General features: G+C 37.3%; 1 protein-coding gene across 4 annotated transcripts in view; it reads left to right on the top strand.

Annotated features, from left to right (window-relative positions):
* CPEB4 (cytoplasmic polyadenylation element binding protein 4) overlaps window positions 1-20,357 on the top strand; it is a 61,466-nt gene that overhangs the window by 34,066 nt on the left and 7,043 nt on the right. Inside the window, exons 3-8 of one of the 4 annotated variants that reach the window (XM_084763479.1) lie at window positions 4,897-4,947; window positions 12,570-12,593; window positions 14,140-14,313; window positions 16,271-16,360; window positions 16,923-17,041; window positions 19,412-19,526. In XM_084763479.1, the coding sequence (XP_084619605.1) occupies window positions 4,897-4,947; window positions 12,570-12,593; window positions 14,140-14,313; window positions 16,271-16,360; window positions 16,923-17,041; window positions 19,412-19,526 (573 nt within the window). The remainder of the gene's footprint in view (window positions 1-4,896; window positions 4,948-12,569; window positions 12,594-14,139; window positions 14,314-16,270; window positions 16,361-16,922; window positions 17,042-19,411; window positions 19,527-20,357) is intronic. The other 3 variants (XM_084763480.1, XM_084763481.1, XM_084763482.1) reach the window with 3 other exon arrangements.

Consider the following 20,357-nt stretch of genomic DNA (forward strand, 5'->3'; position numbering starts at 1 on the left):
TACATTCATAGTGTTTTGGCTATTTGTATTTAGCAACCTTGAAGAAAACAGTTTCCTATCTTGGTGAGTCTAAAATTCTGAATATAAAGCAAAAGCTATCATATCTCATTTCTACTAACTTAAAACAACTATCTAGACCTAAAAATATCTTAACCTCTAAACAACTAAGCTCAATTGTGAAACTAAACTATTTGGTCTTCAACCCCATCAGAGTCTTGAAAAGGAATAAAACTAATTACCTGAGTAAACCGGAAGTGCAGGTTAGCAGCTTCCAAGTTGAAAAAACTGAGACAGTTTGCTGCCTGAACAGTCACCCAAAACTCTGTATAACGTTGGAGCATCATCTTCAGCCTTCTGGCCCAGTATATCTGACTGACATATTTGTGAGGCAGGAACTATTGAGGATTTGCTTACCCTGTCTTGGCAGAGTTTGGCTGTTGACTCTGCCTGCATCCAAGCTTGCCTATTTTTAGGCAGAATTCTGTCTATGGTTGAAACAAGGCCAGGGTCGCTGAAAACTCCTTTCCTTTTCTTTCGGAGTATCTAAGTCTGTGTTTGAAGAAGATGCTTTTATTGTATTACTTCCTGATGCATCATCTGTAGCAATAATATCTAGGTTTCTCTTTGGGCAAGTAAGTTCTAATTATGAAAGTAGCCTGTGTATTTATTACTAATAACGTAGTATATTGCCTTTTTATCTTCCTGATGCGCTCACTTAGTCCTAAATGAAGGAGACAGTGCATACTGTTTTTAGAATACTCTTCTTACTGACTCTTAAGTCCATCCCTATGCTAATAGTAGTTCTTGCCAACTAACCCACGCCCAACATGGAACTGTCAAGCTGGTACACAGACCTTCTGTAGCTGTAGAATTTGGTAGTGTTGCTCCCCAGAGTCACACTGTATCGGTTGCCTATATTTGGCTAGGTTGAATCGTGTCTACAAATATAGCCTCTGGCTTCTTGTAGGATACATGTGAGGCTCTGGCTCCAAATGCCATAGCTGCCTCCAGAGACACATCACATTTCTGGCAATGGTGTCCTTTAAGAGGAGGAGGGCTGATCAGATAGTGGAGATATCAATAGCAAAATCCTTCAGGGATGGAATTTTAGCCATCAAAAAGGTTCGCTTGCCTAAAATCCTAATGCCATTCTTTTTCTTTCAGAAACTAAACTATAAATGTACAAAAATATATTTATAGATAGATGAGTTATCAAAAAAACAGAAAACAAAATAAAAAAAAAACCCAACCCCAGACACTGAGTTATATTTATGTTCACCTATCTCAATTATTGTTATTTTATCCTTTAACCATTTGTGAAGTACTGATGTTTAAAGTTCATTAGAATGATTTTATTGTATTCTGATGCCAAAACAGTAAACTTAGATAGGTTTGTTGGTTTGTTTTTTTTTTAAGTTTTAATTCCAAAGGGCATTTATTATATAAAAGAGATAAGAGAATTTATCCAGTAGCTCAAATGGTTACATAAGAGTTGCTATTGTTGTGGCTAGAAGTAAAATTTGATGAGTTAATTTTAAAAGAGGTTTCCGTTTTGGGAAAAGTATCTTGAAAAAAAAATATTTGAAATATTTGAAAAAGCTTGTATCCATAACAAAACCAACACACAGATTTTTTTTCTAACAGGTTAACTAATAATAGCCATACTTAGAGGTAATCAAAATATTCTTTAGAAGTTCCATACAAGCAATGCAATATTACTTGATACTAAAACAAATGAGCTGTCAAGCTCCAGAAAAGACATAAAAGAACCATACATCTCCAGAAAGTGAAAGAAACCATTCTGATATGGCTTGGTTCTATGATTTCAGCCTTATGATAACCCAGAAAAGGGAAAGCTACAAAAGATCTAAAATTTGGGTAATCAGAATGAATAGGCAGAACACAGAGAAATCTTGGAGTAATGACACTACTGTGATTCTGTATCAACAGGTGCATATGGATGCATGTTATACAATTGCCTGAACACTATGAATAAAAGTAATATGACCTGTGGATTTTTGGTGTTAACAAAATGCTTATTTCAATTCCTCACTTAAAATGAATTACGATTCTCATGCTTTCACTGTGAATTTTTTAAAGAACTTTTTAGATAGTTAGCTAGCTAGCTAGGTACTAAGACAGGTAGATACAATATCTAGTCCTTCACTCAGAACATGCAGTGAGTCCTACTGTGAATCTGTGGGAAGGGATAGTCAGTACCTTACCCATTGAGTAGGAAAGTGATCAATATTGGAATCCACAGAGCAAAGAAAACAGAAGGCACAGAGGGACAGTGGGGATAGCTTTTAGAAGATTCAGTTCCTACATAGTGTGATGGGCGCCTTGGAAGGATTTCCAGAAAGTGATAGTTATTACCTGTACTTATGAGTGACTTGATTAGTTAGTTGTAGAAAGAATTTACGTAATTCAGAAACATTGCGAACCTTAAAAAGAAGGGAGGAAATTTCTTAATGCCACTGCTGATACTTTAAGACTTGGGGAAGAATTCTTGATTGTTTTAGGAGGATGTTATATGCATATTGTATGGGCCTCTTGAGATCAAAGCTGGTGCTTGCCTTGCAGTAACTCTATCACAAGACAAGTTAAAGCCAGTGGCTCCCAGTGTCATACTGTGCCTTGGGTGCAGGGTAGAACTGCTATATTCAGAAAGCTAAGGAGCAGACCAGCTGTGGAACGTCACTCACCTAAAAGTTGACACACACCTGAGCATGGCCAAATTTTTGTGTTTGTGAAGTAAAAATATTTCTTTGTCCTCAAAAAGTACCCAAAAGATGTGTTTCTGGTAAGTTTGAATTTTGTTCAACTGGACCAGCTAGTGTGGTAATCTGTCGTTTGGATTCCCGTTGTTGTAGCCTTTCCTAGCTCACAATAAGAGACAATATGGCTCGTATGGAGCAGCCTTGATTTCTACTACAGTGCTAGCATCAAAGAACTTAGAGCACGTCCTCAGAGGGCAGACAGTTCTTTTCAGCCCTTAGCCTTAATATAAGTGTTGTTGCTTATGAATTGCCTTCTTAGTTCATCTTGTTAAAATGTTCGATGATGAAAGAAAGTGGTTTTGATAGCTCCTGTTAACTCATTTGCTTAGATACCTGTATAGCAACAGAATCTAGACAGGCATTTGGTTAAAGAAAATCAAGCGAGAACCCTCCCTGCTGGTTTTAAACAGTTCATGTCATGTTCCTGTTTCATGCCTCTCAGGTCCATTTTTTTTTTTTAATTTTGAGTATGCTGTAGCAAGAATAGAATTCAAGCTGTAGGTAAAGCAGTTCCAGTGGCATTTACCAGAGTTGTGTGCTTGACCTGTACATTAGCAGTAAGGAAATAAACCAATATTTAGGCAGAAATTGAAGTATCAAACTCAGTTTTCACTTTTTTCCTATCTCCATTCTTCCACTTACTCCCTAAATAGCAATAAGCCAAAATCTTCACTAGAGCAGTTAATTTAATCTTAGAGAGCCCCGTTACTTGACTGTAAATTGGTTGTAAAGTTTAGTCAATTGTGGTTTGCTCATGTTGGACCCCAGCTTTGGTTTGTGAGTTAGTTACAGATTCTGGCAACAAAGAACAGACTTCTCTTTTTGTTCCTGTGAGTTCCTTTCCAGGGGAAGATTCTAACATTGAATCTTCCTTCTGAAGAGTTGTTTTACATAGTATTGGGTTGGTGGGACCACATTAACTCTGGTTCCCAGATTGCTCTATGAACTGGCATTGAGAGAAGGCCTGCGCCAGCCTGGAGGCTTGCCAGAGTCTCTGCTTTTCCACAGGCCCTGAGTCTCCCAGCTTTGTGAGGCCAAAACTGTTTCCTAAAGGAACCTTTGCACTTCAGAGTCAGTCACACATGGGCAGTACTCCTGACTATAGTCGAGAATTAGCAACCAGGTTTTTAGCTTTTGCTGTACTTGCTAATGGCTCACCACCATTTTTCTGAAGGTTGGTAAAAATGGGTACATGGGGCATGGATGCTTAATTATATTTATTTTGTGACTTAGAATCTACACACTATGTGTTCAGTGAGGATTTGTGGACTAGATAGCTCACATTACATATACAGGTGCTTCAAAAACCAGAAACACGATTTCTTAAAGGCAGAGAAATCTCATTGCCTTTGGAAGACAGTTCATCCAACAATTTGAGTACTTTCACAAGCTTTTTTCTTCTTTTCCTTTTCTTTTTTTTTCTTATGGTTGTTGTTTTTGAGGGGGGGCAGGTAGCTTGAATAGTGATTTTTAGCTTCAAAAAGTATGAAACATTTCAAACTTGGAATCCAAGTGACTAGCCACTTATTGAGTGCTCACTGCTCATCATCTGTGTTACAGCTTTGAGCTCTTTCTAGCAGGTAAAAAAGTCAGACAAACTTTCTTCTTTACTTTCACTTTGTACTGCCCAAACCCCAAATTCAAACCTGCCAGCATGCCTTTGCCTATGAAAACCTTTTTCCTAAGGAAAAAGCCACATTAAAAAAAAAATACTGTAGTTAATTGCATCCTTTACACAAAGTAACAACCAACACAAATGAGAAATATGTCATATTTATGGGGCATAAGATTTCAAGATTGTTATTTTAGGTTGATGTTAGACACAGTGGTATAAAGGAAAGTACTTTGGGTGGTGGTTTGGAAATGAGAATGACTTACTAGGTAAGGAGTTAACATGTTATGAATAGTTAAGTATGAGGGAGACTGTATCACCTTCAGATTGGTGCATCAATGCTTAATACATCCTCTGATTCTCTGTGTTCCTTAGAACAAACCCATCTCCCATAGCGCAGATTTGTAAATACTTTGCATATTGGAAGCCATCAACACCACTCTGTTGTTGAATAAGTTTAAAATATCTATGAAAAAATTAGTAACGGCCTTCTTTTACCTTCAGGTCGTCTAAACTATTCATACCCAGGATCCGATAATTCTCTGCTTATTAATGGTAAGTGATAATTGATTTACCCTAGTGAAGTGCACAAACCTGAAGTTAGTATTAGGTTAAGAAAATATAGTATTTGTGCTTCAACAAGTGCAGATGTGACACTAATTTGTTCAGCAATGACATTTGTTGATTGCTATTAATCACCTATTGTGATAATAATTCTTGTCCCTCAAAATTGTAACAGAACCTTTTCTCTAAAAATACTGAAAGCCACTCAATTATTCTGCAATTAATGAAGAGAGTGAATGTGAATCTCTTAATGACACAGACCACCTTCATCAAATACTAGTTAGCTTCTGTAGAGCAAATGTCAGGAATAGAGAGGGTGACCAGAAACTTAGAACCAGAAAGAGGCAGCCCAAGACCAGTGCTTTATATTTCAACAAGAAGGTCATTCATTACTTACCATCGAGGAGAGCATGAAGAGTAGAGATGAATTAGTCCTTACAATTCCTTCCATGGAGTCTCCTTCCCTGACCCAGACACTACTAATGTGCCCAGAAACCCTCCTTTTTATGTGTGCATGCCAGAAGAAAGTTAAAGTCCACAGGGAAGGCAAAGGGTTCTACTCATAGCATTAAAGAACTTTAAAGTGAATGTGTATGTTTTGGTATCACAGTTTAGGTGGAATACAGAAGTCTTTCTTTTTATTTGCTAGTGTGTGTGCACATGCACATATGTGTTTAAGATTTATTTTTTAATTTTATTTGTATGTGTCTGTATGAGTGTATGCCACATGTGTGTAGGTTTCTGTGGAGGCCAGAAAAGGAGGATTCCTTGGAGCTAAAGTTACAAGCTGTTGTGAGCTGCTGTGTGGGTGCTGGGAACTGAACTCAGATCCTCTGGAAGAGCCAGCCTTAACCACTGAGAGAGTTCTGATTTTTTTTTAAACCCAGATTTCTGTTAATTTCAAATATCTTAAATATCTTCTATGTTCCAAGAATTATTCTTGCTGTTCTCTCATCATTTCTCAAGCAAACAGAAACAATAACAAAAAAACAAAAACAAAACAAAACAAAACAAAAACCCAAAACCTTGTCTGTTTCACAGGGTAAATGAGGAATTGGAAATGATTGTTATAACCAGGTCTCCATTTAGTTACTACTTGAAAATAATGTCCTATGTGGGATATAGGTTTGTTAGCCACCTCTCAAAAGTCAACAACAAAGTAGATGAATGAGAGGTGCTGGGCCCACCATCTCTTCTGGAAGCTGTATGTCACTAAAACCTCACTCTTTGATCACACTGGGATCTCTTTATGCTCAGTGCAAGAAATTAATAAAATAATAATATCAATAAATATTTATAAAATATGTAACTATACTATTCAGCAGGAACCATCATAATATGCTCAGCATATAATACAGTGGCACAAAAGCATCTAAGCTATAACCTACCAACCTACCACCTAATGGTGAAGGCATAAGAAGGACATCCCAAACAACATTTATCTTTTCCTATAAACTAGATAGATCCAGGCTCAGGTCCAGGTGCTGGAAATTACAGTGAGACAAGATTTGGGATGTAGCTGAATGATCCCAGGCAAAGTGGTTGGCTTTTATCTGTGTCAATTTCCTCATGAAGTTGTTGAGTTGGATCAGTTGCCTATAGGACTCATTGTGAAGTGAGAAAGACTCTCTAGGAGCTTTCCCTTGAAGATCAATACATTTATATCCTTTTGTTATGCCTTTTATTTTTCTCTATACATATTTATTTTATGAATAGTTTATTTTCAGTGACTCTTACTTAGCAAAGGAAAAATAATAAAGATGACTTTTTCCTTAGGTGTGGGTGTTGGATATTCCTTCAGCCATGTTTATAAAATATTCTTGCAAATGCACCACTTCTATAATAAGTTGATCTTATTGCACTGATTCTTAGTAGCTTTGTTCTTGGCTTAGGTTAGATTTTGGATGTATTTATCTTGGAAATCTAATATGTGAGAGTAAATGTGCTTAAAATAGACAAGCTCAGAATTACAGAAACCTCCCATCTTATAGGTTTGAAAATTAAAATAGCTAAATCATTTATCATTACACCAACATAATAGTCAAATTAAAATCATTCTTAAGATTTTAAGCACTAAAGATTTATAAAAAGGAACAACAACAACAACAGATTATTAAGGTGTGTGTGTCTGTGAGAGTTGTCTGGAGTGAACAAGGTTTTTTCTTTGTTATTGAGATAAATAACCCGAACCACTACTTTTAAATGTAGCTCCCTCAACTTTTCACTGTTTTAAAAATGGATAATAAAAGCCAGATATCATGTCACTTTATCACCAAGACTGGCAGGGCCGCAGAAAGCCCTGAAACCGTGGCAAATGTTTCTGTCTATGAAGTGCTATGTTTTACGTCTTCCAGAACTTTACCTCACTGGTGTCAGCAGTCAGAGCCTTTTCCTTCTTGTTTAGATTAAAAATAATAGCTATTTATCCCTCCTTTTGAACGTTTCAATACAAACATTTGACCTTTGACTGGTTTATTATGTAACTTCTTTTGAAATTTTCAAGCAATCTCAGAATTTTGGGTGAGGAAGTGAGTTTAAATAGAAAGGGGCTGATTTTTTCCCCGGTTTGGTCTAGTTCAGATTGGAATTTCATCAGAATTTGTGTGCACAATGATAAAATGGCTCACTGGTCCATAGATCCCATGGCTTCTTGTGTCACCCATTTTCATACTAGCCAGGGGCCCTCATGGACTAGTGACTTTTCAAAGATGTGCCAGTGTAAAGCAGTAAAGCAGTAGTGCGGTTCAGAGTAGTATACACCTCACTTCTGCTTACTTATAGAAGGTTCATTTTTATTTTTTCCTGGGGGGAATTCTTGAGTTTAAATGTATTTAAAAGTCAAAATTTTCTAGCTACTTTTTGGGTGCCATGTTAGTGTAATAGTTTTCTGAGAGTCAGTAAGAAGCACACAGACTATGTGACTTACTTAATAGTTTTTCCCTACATTTGTGGAGGCTAGAAGTCACTTTGTGAGAGCTGTGGAGGCTAAAAGTCTGAGATCAAGGTATGCTCTGGAGTGATTTCTCTGAGACATAGCCTTGGTGTACAGATAGCTTTTCCTTACATAGCTGCCCTCTTTACACATCTACATCCTGATTTCTTCTTAGAAGGTCAGGGGGCATGTGGCATGAGAGCCCACCAAAGATCCTCACTTAACTTTAAAACTCTTTAAAGACCGTACCTCCAAAAGCTGCTGTATTCTGAAGTCCTTAAAGGTAAGACTTCAGGATGTAAATTTGGGTGTGGGAAAATTAAAATGCATAATGAATGTCTTTTACTAGTAAATTTTACCTAATAAGCACGTTTTATGAGTCTGAAAAATAAGCTTGAAACTTAGCTTCTGAGTTAAATCAAAGAGCTAAACATGAGCCAGATTTACCTCTAGTGTTTTTCTGTGACTTAAGCACAAAGTTAGATGTTGACTGAAAGACTGATTGTATTCATTCCTATGCTGAAGCTTAATTTTACCTAAGGACTGCTAAAGCAGTCACGACTGCTAAAAAGAGAAGTCTGTACTTTTGTTTGTCATTTTTCCCTTAGATTTTATTTTCAATTCTCCATTCTCTACTATTTTAGCCCTTAGAATTAGCTGTTTGAAAGATAAACTTTGGACACAAGAAGATCCAGAACAACAGCAGAATGTTAGGTGTTAGAACTCATTGATGTAGTTCTTTTCCTTTGATGCTATCTGTTCATTTAGAAGCATCAAGTGTTAGCTTGGTCCAGAGAAGGAGTGTTGAGATCTATCTTTTAAAGGCTATCAAAGACACTATTTGTGGGTTGTTTGTTTGTTGGTTGGTTGGTTGGTTGGTTTGGTTTGGTTGTTTTGCTTAGGGGAGTTCCCTTATGTTATTTTACTTCTGGTTTTTTGAGACAGGTTTCTCTGTGTACCCTTGGCTGTCCTGGACTCACTCTGTAGGCCAGACTGGCCTCAAACTCACATCAATCCACCTGCCTCTACCTCTCGAGTGCTGGTGTGCACCACCACACCCAGCTAAGATACTGTGTCTTGATGGGCTTTTAGAATGAAGGAGGAAGATTGTTTGCCTGGAGTGTGGGCAGAAATTTTAATTACAAGCTATGTATGTAATTAATTTTGACAGTGAATTTATTAAATTATACTTGTTATAAAATCATTTAAAACTATTATTTGCATCTTTGTTGAACTGCATGCCTTGATCTCAGATGTAGATCTGTGTCAGCTTTTGAGGTCTACCCTCTTTGGTTCATAGATTAAAAACTATAAGCTTCAGGTCTTTGAATTGTGTGTCTGCTGGTACACACTTACAGTAATATTTGCACATGTTTAAAAGGGTTATATAATAGGTGTTTTCTTTTTATAAATATATCCTGGTATGGCTACTTTCAAATGATGGGGGGAAAAGGATGCTTATTAATAAAAAATAGTAACTCACTTTTACAATGAAATGGTGGAGGGAGCGAGGGAAGGAGAGAGGAGAGAGAGAGAGAGAGAGAGAGAGAGAGAGAGAGAGAGAGAGAGAGAGAGACCAATTTTCCTGTACCTACTTTGCAATTCTAGCCAACAGACTAGTGGAATGTTTTACTAGAGGGAATTTGACTGTGAATATAAGGCTGATATGAAGTCCGTCTGTAAGCAGTCCTATAGAGGTGTTTGAGAAATGAAGCACTTATCAATAGATGTAATAATATGGATCCAGAAGCTATAGACATTTATGACCACAATTTTTCAGGCAAGTTTTACTATTCTTGACTCTTGTTAGTTCTGAACATGAATCATTGAAGATTCTATAAGCTCAAAGTGAGCAATAAAAATAAAGGTAGACTTATACAAATAGTATTCATTTTAACTCTGATGGAGACTAGGGGCTTTTACCTAGCAATATGAATATGTATCCTTTAAAACTCATAACCGTCTAGCAATATGAGCATGTATCTAAAAATGATACGGTCAACCACTTAGTAACTTTGGGAAAATAAAATTCTTAGCACAGTGTACTTCAGCTGACTTAACCAGAACTTTCCCAAAACATGTGTCTTTGTGAATTCCCCCCTTGTCACTCTCTTAGTGTTTGCAAAACATCAAATGACAAGGTACACTTTATATCATGAGATTAGAAATCTATGTGACTTTTTCCCCAAGAAAGTCTGTGTTTCAAGTATTTCTTCACAATGTGTGTTCCAAATATAACTTGGAGTTGGTAGGGAAGGAGTGTTAGTATATCTATATAGGGTAAAGAAGCATGTTCATCAAAGTTACAGTTTGTTTACTTTGCTGTGTATGTCACATGTTAAATTCATGTGCACACATGTACAAAATATAAGCAGGAAAAAAAGTACATTCTCATTTTAAGTTCCAAATGCCATTGTTTTCAGTACTGGTGTAGACCAATTTTGTTTTCTTTTTAAAGTTTTTTATAGCTGTAAACACTGTGCACTTGCAGCCCTTTCCCCTTAATAGGGGAAAGTGTCTGATTAGTTTTCAAACATTAATCCCAGAAGTAACCTCTATGCCCGTACACTAACCGCTTAACTTTATAGTACTTAATAAAAATTGAGAATTCATACATGAAGATTTTTTTCAGATACTTTATTTTAGTTATTTATTTGTAACTCTTACTATTTTTGAAGGATTTTTTTTAAATGGGAGATATGTGAGTTTTCATGCTGGCTTTGTAGCTTTTAAAAGCCACTCTTTTAAATATCTGTTTTCTCAGAAACTGAAGCAGCATCAATCTACTTTTAAAAATAGAACTCAGATTCCCAAGTCATTCTTTCCTGAACTACTTTGTCTTTGAAGTGGTTATCTAAACAGAATGTTCTGAAGCAGTCTCCCACTTTTGTGATGTCACTTGTCTTTCTAACCTCTGCCTGGTAAGTTGGAAAGTAGCTCTTTACCTGCTAGCCTTGAAGTCGCTGAGGTGCACCCTTACCAGGCTTTCCCTGAGGGAAGTGTTGGTGCTATCTTAGTCCATTTACTCTAGTAGTTCAGTGGAATCCAGTGCTATGTAGTAATGGTAGAAGTGTATGAAAACTAATTTTATTTTGCAAAATACTGACCTTGTGGTTCTGAGTTGAACTGATTTGTGTTGTGTCGAGAAGCCTAAGAGGGAAAGTCCTAGCAGTTTTTAGAGTGACATCTAAAGAGCCTATCCCAATGTCCTAGTTAAACCTAGTCCCCAGCCAAATCTTAGCCATGCTACATTCTTGGCCTGAACATGGCAGCGCCCTGTGTAGCATGGCATTCTTGATACTCTGCCTGTTTTTCCTTTAAGATCTCACCTAGATTCTGTTTACTTCAAGGTATTCTTCCTCTTCTGTCCCTGTTGACATACTACATAACCAGTAGAAATATGTTCCCCAAAGACATCCAAGATTGATGGTAGTGTTATATACTGTTTTCTCATATATGTACATACCTACGTTCATACATACATACATACCTACAATCAAGTTTAATTACAGATGAGGTATATAAGAAATTAACAACAATAATGAAAACTAATTTAAATTGCACTGTAATAAAGTTCTATGAATATAGTCTTTCTCAAAATATTTCCCAAGTGACTAACAGGCAGGCGAGCAGCACACAACAACCTGAGCACATTAGACAACAAGATGATCTATACCAGCTTCCATAATGCTACTCAGAACTTATAGATTGTATTTCTGGAACTTTGCATTTGATATTTTCAAATTGAGATGTAACATTGGCAACTGAAACCATGGAAAATGAAAGTGGGTAAAGAGAGGTCACTGTAACCATAGGCGTGCTTCATTGTCATTACAAATGCTGTGTGACCCTGTGGCATATACAGTCACTGGTTCCTTGAGGTCAAAGCTTCAGGTTGTTTTATCCACTGTGCTTAGACTACAGGCCTAGGAAATGTTGAATCAAGGCCCTTGAACAGGGTAGTCCTTCAGTGCCAGTTTATTTCAGAAGAAGCATTTCCTCAGATGTTCTTGATCTAAAGTTTATGCTGTTTCTTATGGACTCAATTAATTATCTTTTCTCTTCCTTTGAACTGCAACTGACTTGGTAACAAAATGTCAGACCTTCAGTTTTGAACCTTTGGGACTGGGTAGAAGCTTTTTTTGTTGGTGTTTTTTGTTTGTGGATATAAAACTGTTGACTAATGACAATATATAAATTGCCTAAATTTTTCACTTAGATTTTCTTCTATTTAGAATGAATAGAAAAATACTGTAAAATGTGTATTCTGAAGTGGTGAAGTAATAAATTCAATATTGATGTATTTACTAAATTGCTAGCATGGAAATCTGAGAGAAAATATAATTAACATAGTGGCAATTGTGGTGTAGATCATGATACATACAGCCTCAGCTTCATAATGTCTAGGCCCTGGGATAATGACTGTAGCCAAGGGCTTTCTTTAAAACAAGTAAAGTTCAGTAAAGATTTATGGTATCTTTGAAGTTCTCTTTTAAAAATGCATAAAACTGATCACCATCATCCAAGTCCTTGATTTTTGATACATAGATCAGGAAATAAAGAATGTGACCATCTTTCCATTTCAAAAGCTCATAGATGAAATCTCAGTGGATTCTTTGACAATGTTTGAAAGGTTGTTTTTTGTTTGTTTTTTTGTTTTTTCTTCTCATTTGACATGCAGCAAGGACTTATGGGCGAAGGAGAGGTAACATCAATGTTTCTCACTTTTGAATGTCAGTTCTATATGGAGAAGACTCGGGCTTACCCAGTTTATAGTCAGTGTGGGGAAGGAGTGAAGGGGAGCAGCTGGATGTGACCTATATCGAATCGTGTTGTAGTTGGACTTAAGGAGCTTAACAAATTACCAGGATGGTGGGGCTTATGTTTAAATTCTTCATATTAGATTTTTGGCTTACTTATAGCTAAATATTTGCCTTTTTTAACTCTGTAGAAGAATTTAAGAAAATTTTTAAAAGATTTGAATCCTTAAAATCTAGACTTGTCTAAAAAAAATCTTATTAATTGGAGAGTCATTTATACTTAAGTAACTTACATCAGCTTGTTTTACTAAGTAAACGTGATACATTTGTTTAGTTTAAAATACAATGAACTGAATAAATGAGTAATTCTACAAATGCTTTAGAAATCATAGGGGAATTTAGAGACTCACTTTTTAGATGTACCCAACTGAACTTAGCTTTCTTGTCTGTAATACTTTTGTTATTTTATAAGACCATTAAGTCACTTAGCTTTAAAATGTGATTTTTTTAAAAAGATCATTCAGAAAGAAATCTCCAATTGTAGAGCCATTTTGGGTCGTAATTTACTAATAGCATAAAGATAAATTTGTGACAAAGATACATTTGCCATCTATGCTTGGGAATGGGACTTACAACCATGGCAACCAAAGGACATGTGAGCATTCCAATAAAGGACTAGACTTGAGATCATTTCTAGTTGACAGTTCCTCAGAGAACACTTAGAAGTGAATAGCAGCCTGAGCAGCAAGAAAGCTTGAGAGTGCCCCTCTGTGCCTTACTTATAACACAGACATTTCTATTCCTTGTCAGTATTATGAGAAGACGTAGACACGTTGGTATTCCTAGTCTTTTCTACTTTCTATATAATCCAGATGATTGGAATTTCAGTTTCTAGGATAGTTTTTCAAAACAGATGACATCCTTGGTAAGGTGATAATTACTCAGATAATATATCTCTAGCATGAATCCAGATCTTAAATGCTGAGTTGGGTACCAACATTAAGTGGGCCTTGGTTATATCCTTTTCATTAAGGTAAAGTAATATGAGCGCTCACTTAAAATTGACTTGCTCATTTTAAGTAAATTATTAGGAAAATGTGCAAAAGCACATTCTTGGTCCATTAAAGACATTTATGTGACCAGCATTTTATAGCCAAATTTAATATTCCTGACTTGTGTAGGTTGCCGCGGGGCACTTGCCAAGGCAGTGCAGTCTGCTGCCAACTGCTTTCAACAGAGTGCTCTCTTCCACTGTGCTTCCATGTCACATGCCGAAGCTTCTGCATTCCAGTGGGACACTTGAGTAGCCTCTGTTTAACTATGGATAGTCCCTCCGACTCAGGAGGCTTTAAGCTGATAACAACTCAAGAGCATAAGTGATCATCTAGTGAGCAAATAAAAGCAGCAGTCTAATCAGCTCATATTTTCTCTGGTGTATACTAATTACAAGGAGCTTTTCCTACTAGCTTTCTGTTCTGCTCTCTGTTTCAGGTCAGTCTTCATTGTTTCCCATGGAAGATGGATTCCTGGATGATGGCCGAGGGGATCAACCTCTTCACAGCGGCCTGGGTTCACCTCACTGCTTCACTCACCAGAATGGGGAGAGAGTGGAACGGTATTCCCGCAAGGTGTTCGTGGGTGGATTGCCTCCTGACATCGATGAAGGTATATTCAGGAAGGACTGTTTGGAGCCGCGCGTCATAGGGTGGCCCGTGGGGAAGTTGTACCTAGGGTTTGCTGTTGTGACAGTCCCTGTCTTACCTGGCTCTGCCTCTTTCAGCCTTGCTCACCTGTTCTCTTGTCCTGTCATCTTATCATGCCATAAGTTTAGTTTCAGAAGGAAGAGGATCAGGACCGTGAGGATGAGCTGGAGCAAGGACCAAATTCAATGGAAAGCAAGGAAGGTCTCAGAGAAAATTTCCCAAGGATTCTATTATAGACAGCACCTATTCTGTTTTGTCCATTTTTATTCTATTTTGTAATTTCTTTCCTACCTCTGATTGTTTCAAATTTTCAAATTTTAGATTAAGCATGAACTTTAAAAAAATGTAGTCTATACTTGTACTACAAGAAAGAGACTCTTAAAAGTGATTAAATTATACACACACACACACACACACACACACATTCATTCAGCAAACATTCATGTGTTCTCTAAAGAGCTGCACTGTTCTTCAGCTTATTTATAGAAGTAAATAAGATAGAAGAGCCCTGTTTGCAGAACCTACATTCTAATGGGGAGGGTACATAAATAGTATGTAAACACAAGAGAAAATATCAGAGAACAGTATGAGAAAGCAGTGTTATGGGGTCTAGCATGCAAGGAGTCTTCTTAGATGGAATGTCTAAGGAAACTCACTTTACAGAACAAGTGTTCGAGCTGAGACTTGAGTCGGTCACCGGCCGTATAAGGACTTGGGGGAGATCAGTTAAGAGTGTAAGATCTAATAATATTTAGTCACTTGTCACTTAGACTGACATCAAGTTTATTCAGCTTCTAGAAGGTTGAAGATTATAACAAACAGAATTGTTAAATAACTTGATAAAACTACGGAAATTTCAATTCCATTCACACCCGTTCTCCATACCACCCTCAGAATGCAAAGCTTAAAGAATATTGTAATATGCAGAATTGTGCAGTAAAAATTACAGGATTTCTATGAGATGTAGGATGAGAGGCAGATCATTTGACATTGAATAAGCTTTGTACCTGAAACAGGAAAAAAAAATCAGAGTTAGTACTTGAACATAACTTGAACAGTCCAAGCAAGTCAGGAGGCCCAGTGTGCTGTGGCAGTGCTCCTAAAGCAACAAAGTTATATGCTGCTTGTAGTCATGAACATATGGTTAATAAAGATGGACTACTGAGTACGTGAGAGAATGCCAGGAGCCAGCCTTCAAGGCTGGTCCCTCCTCTCTTGCAAGAGAACCCTGTGTGTTGGATTGGATTGGATTTTCTTAAGCTGGAGCTGAGAGAGTTCTAGCTTTGTGTCACACAAGCAGAGGCATTCCCTTTCCTAAGAGGATTATCCTTAGCTCCTTAGCTCTCCTCTTACCATCTAACTCACCTTGCTCAGGAAAAGTCATTTATGAACCATACAACTTCCAAGTTAGCCTAGCAGCATTCTCCTGCAATTCAGTCTCATTTGAGCTGAATTGTACTGCAGAAACAGTACATGATGTATCTCACTAGAGGAAAAGGGAGAAGTTGAAGGCAGACCAAGTCCTGAGTGTGATGAGTACATGATACAGTGCACAATACAAGAGCTCTTCATGTTGTTGTTGGGGATAGATTTTTATTAAAAGGGAGAACAAAAAAAAAAAGGTAATAATCAGGTAATGGGGGGAAACACAGGGCAGGTAATGGACATGTCAGTCACAGAAGAAAGTTGAGATCTAGTCGTTTTCTAGTTTTACCTCTGTCGCTGTTTTCTTTCTTTGTGCTGGATAAGTACATAAAAATGTAATAATGAAAAATTGAAACCCCAAGCTTGTTTGAGTGGCCATATTATTCTAGCTGTAGGATATTTGTGACCTCATTACAGTAAAGTGATTTTATATTACAAAAACTTCTAAAGCTGATACATTTAAACCAACCTTTTTGGTTGTTGTTTTTCATTAGATGAGATCACAGCTAGTTTCCGTCGCTTTGGCCCTTTGATTGTGGATTGGCCTCATAAAGCAGAGAGCAAATCTTATTTTCCACCAAAAGGTAATTCTTGAGATTCCAATTTTGAAGTACATTTTATTCTTAGATTGTCTAATAGTAAGATTTTTCATAAATGTTTAACTTTTACTGTAAAATTTTTGTTGTTAAATTTATGCTTTTCTAAATGTGTTTTTAAATTTCTACCTAATATACTTTTAAGTCAATTTTAATTACACATTACAAGATGTTTCCAGATACTACCAAGTGGACTTGGGGAGAAGCCTAGTACTTGTGTCATGTCTTGACAACCAGAGTTCTGTCCCCCTGGACACACATGGTGAATAAGGAGAACCAGCTCCTGCAAGTTGACCTTTGACCTTCATGCAGGAGACAGAGAGAGGGGGGAGAATAGGAAAGGAGAGGGAGGGGGAGAAAGGAAGAGGATGTTAAAAAATTATTTCTACTAAAATGAGCTATTGAAGTGTTCAGACTTTTAGTAGGAATGTTGTTTTAATTTATCATATTTTCTATTTTCCCTTCCTTAATTTTAGTTTAAGCTTTTTATCCTATGTATGACAAAGAAAATAAAACATTTAAGTCTCATTTTCTGTTTCTTCCTTTCTAGGCTATGCATTCCTGCTGTTTCAAGATGAAAGTTCTGTCCAGGCTCTCATTGATGCATGTATTGAAGAAGATGGAAAACTCTACCTGTGTGTATCAAGTCCAACCATCAAGGATAAACCAGTAAGTGTAGCTTAGCATAAGATTTCTTTTGTTTATGCCTCCATTCACCTGCTTTGTGTGAAAACATCTTATGTTTTCTACTTAATTTTATATGTTTGAAAATAGAACGTAATAGGTTTTATTATGTATTCTTTGGTAATTTCATATATGAATACAATGTATTTAGGTCACCCACCATCTGCCCCTCTGACTTTCAGAAACCAATCCCTCCACTATATCCTTCTCCCACCTACACCATCTCTTCATCCTCCTCCCTCCACTCCCTTCTTCAGCCTCCTCTATTTTCCTTCTTCTAGTAACTTACTGAGTCTAGTTAGTGTTGTCCATATGTTTGTGCGTGGGTGGAGAGCCATCCTCCAGAGCATGGTCAGCCAACCATGGGCCACACTACTGAAGAAAACTGACTACCTCTCCCCGAGTAGGCAACTCCTGCCAAAAGCATTAGGGATGGGGTGAGCATCTACCCTACCCACATTGGAGTTGCGACCAGCTTGATCTTGTGCAGGAACCACAGCTGCTATGAGTTGATGTCGTGTTACTTTAAATTGTATCCGTTTGGCCTACAAAGCAAATAACTGACACAGGGAGACTGAAACGCACTTTAAGGCTGCCAGCACTTCGCTGGGCAGAATCTAAACTGATTCTAATCTACTCGTAAACTAAACAAACTACTCTAAACCTTATAACATACATATATTCCAGGCACTTGCCACTATGACTCCTGGGCCGGTCCGCGTCCATTCCCAACCGTCCTCCTCCACCGTTCCAAAAACCTCTCCTCCCCTAACCGGCAAACTTTGCAGGAAATCCCGCCTTTCACTTCCTCTCCTTCTGCCCAACTGATTGACTAAACAGCGCTTTATTGCCGGTTGATACATTCACTCAGCATTCCTCCACAGTGTCGACACTATTTTTTAGCATCCTCCCCAACCTCAGCTCCTACAGTTTTTCCACTCTCTTAATATTCTTGAGCATTTGGGATGAGGGAGTATGAGGTAGAGGGCCGACTTAGGTGAATACTTCACATTCAAATAGTCACTGCACTTTGACCAATTGTGAGTCTCTGTATTAACCACCATCTACTGCATAAAGGAACTTCTTTAAAGAGGAGTGAAATATGCTTGATCTGTAGGTATAAGGGTAAATATTTAAAAGGTAGTTTGATACTGTGTCCCTTCAGCAAAATAATGGTAGGTTCTCCTCTAGAGCTAATGACCTATCCAGCCACAGTTTTTTGGCCCAGTTAATGGTATCAGGCGTGAATTCTGTCTTCTGTAGTGGGCAATAAGTCCAGTAGAAAGCTGTTGGTTACTCCCATGACATTTATGCCACTGTTGTGCCAATATGCAAATCTGCAAGGCTGGTTGTTGGTGTAGTTCACAGAGGTCACAGCTAGGTAAGACTTTTCTTCCCCAGCAGCCTACAGAGCATGTGGATGAGAGGGGATAGGACAGGGGTCTAACTGACACTGGGAGTGTTCGAAAACACATGTGGAAACCTACTATTTTATAAGCATACATATGTTGCTTATATATAGAGAGAGAGACAGATAGACACTGAGAAGGAGGAAATTAGAGTTATATTACACAGAGGGACAGTGTTCCTTCCTGAAGGCATAGGTTATCAGAAAAAACAAAAACAAAAAAAAAACTGCCAGGTGTGGGATACCCCTTCTACTTGAGTTGTTATTTGGGGTCCCAGAGACCCCGATATAGGCTATAGCCATTGCTCTTGGCTACCTACAAAAACTTGATGGTAAGACCTTATTGCTAAAGACATCACACGCTCAAAGTACATGGAGAAATCAAACTGGTACACAGGATGTACAACCCTGAACTAGCAGGCCTGGTTCAGATACATTATTCTTGATTAGGCTAATAGGCACTAAAGTATTTATCAACATAACACTGCTCAGTGATTAAGAGCACTTGCTGCCCTTGCAAAGGACCTGAGTTTAGATCCCAGCACCCAAATAAATAAAAATAAATAAATCTTTTAAATTTTTTGCAAATATTAGCAATATTTTTAGTATCAATAGTAAGCTTATATTTCTTGGAAATGTTCTATTTACATTTAAATTATGTAGATCCTATAAGGCTGGGTAAAATAGAGGTACCAGTAAAGTAAAAAACAGATAATTAATTTGTAGGTAATTAAGGATGTATGGATGTGTTAAGGGAGTTGACTCATAGTAAGTGAGCAGTTTGTAGAACTTTTTACTCTGAAATGAAGGAAAAGTTTTTGTTTTTGCTTTTAAAGCCTTTTAGTTTAACAACTTTATTTGTTTGTGGTGAACTGGGATATTGTAAAATACTCTGCAATAATCTTGAACTTTGTTGATATGAACATCTTTGTTTATACATTCTGTAGGTACAGATTCGACCCTGGAATCTCAGTGATAGTGACTTTGTGATGGATGGTTCACAGCCGCTTGACCCTCGGAAAACAATATTTGTTGGTGGTGTTCCTCGACCATTACGAGCTGGTACAGTTAAACAAAGTGTCTATATCATTAGCATATGAAATATAAAAATCTTCAGCTGAAATACTCCATGACCTTTGAGTTAATGTGCAAGAGAGAAAGTTCTAGAATCCAAGTGTTTGGGTTAGAATTAATGTGTTCTATTTCATATTAATAGTTGAGCAACCTTGGACAATTTATGTAAACTTCCTAAGTCTCAATTTTCTCATATGTTAAATGGAATCAAAAGTCTATGTGCTTTATAGAGTTGAAGATTAAATGAAATTACTGATTAAGAGTGCTTAGCTGTCGTACTAAAATGCTCATTATTGTTGAAGCCCAAAGCCCTTTATGTGGTGAGGTGTACAGTACATCTTTCCCATGTTCTCAATTTCTCTGCAGCTGTTTACTAAGTTCTTAGGTAAAATTGCAATCCAACATGGTTTTAGAATAATAACTACAAATAAATTATATCTCCAACTGACTTAAATGACTTGAGGGTTAAGTTAGCTTAAAATAAGGTTTTATGTTTTCAAACTTTCATGGAGAAGATATTTCAAGCTTTTAAAGTAGAGTATCTTTTATTTATTCTCTATAATTTCACATATGTAAACAATGTCTCTTGATCATATCACCTAGGCTCCCCCAGGTACCTCCACCAAATTTCCCCCTCCTTTCATGTCCTTTCCTTTTTTTTTTTTTTTTTTTTTTTTTTCTTATTGTAACCCACTGAGTCCACTTGGTGCTGCCTGCAGAATGCTGGCTGGTCTTACTGACCATAGTTGTAGTGAGTTCATGAGTGCAATGGCTGTGGCATGCCCAGGAGACAGCATTTCACAGAGCTCTGCTCCCCTT

This window comes from Acomys minous (assembly GCF_964271855.1).
Source record: "Acomys minous genome assembly, chromosome: 16".
NCBI classification, from domain to species: Eukaryota; Metazoa; Chordata; class Mammalia; order Rodentia; family Muridae; genus Acomys; species Acomys minous.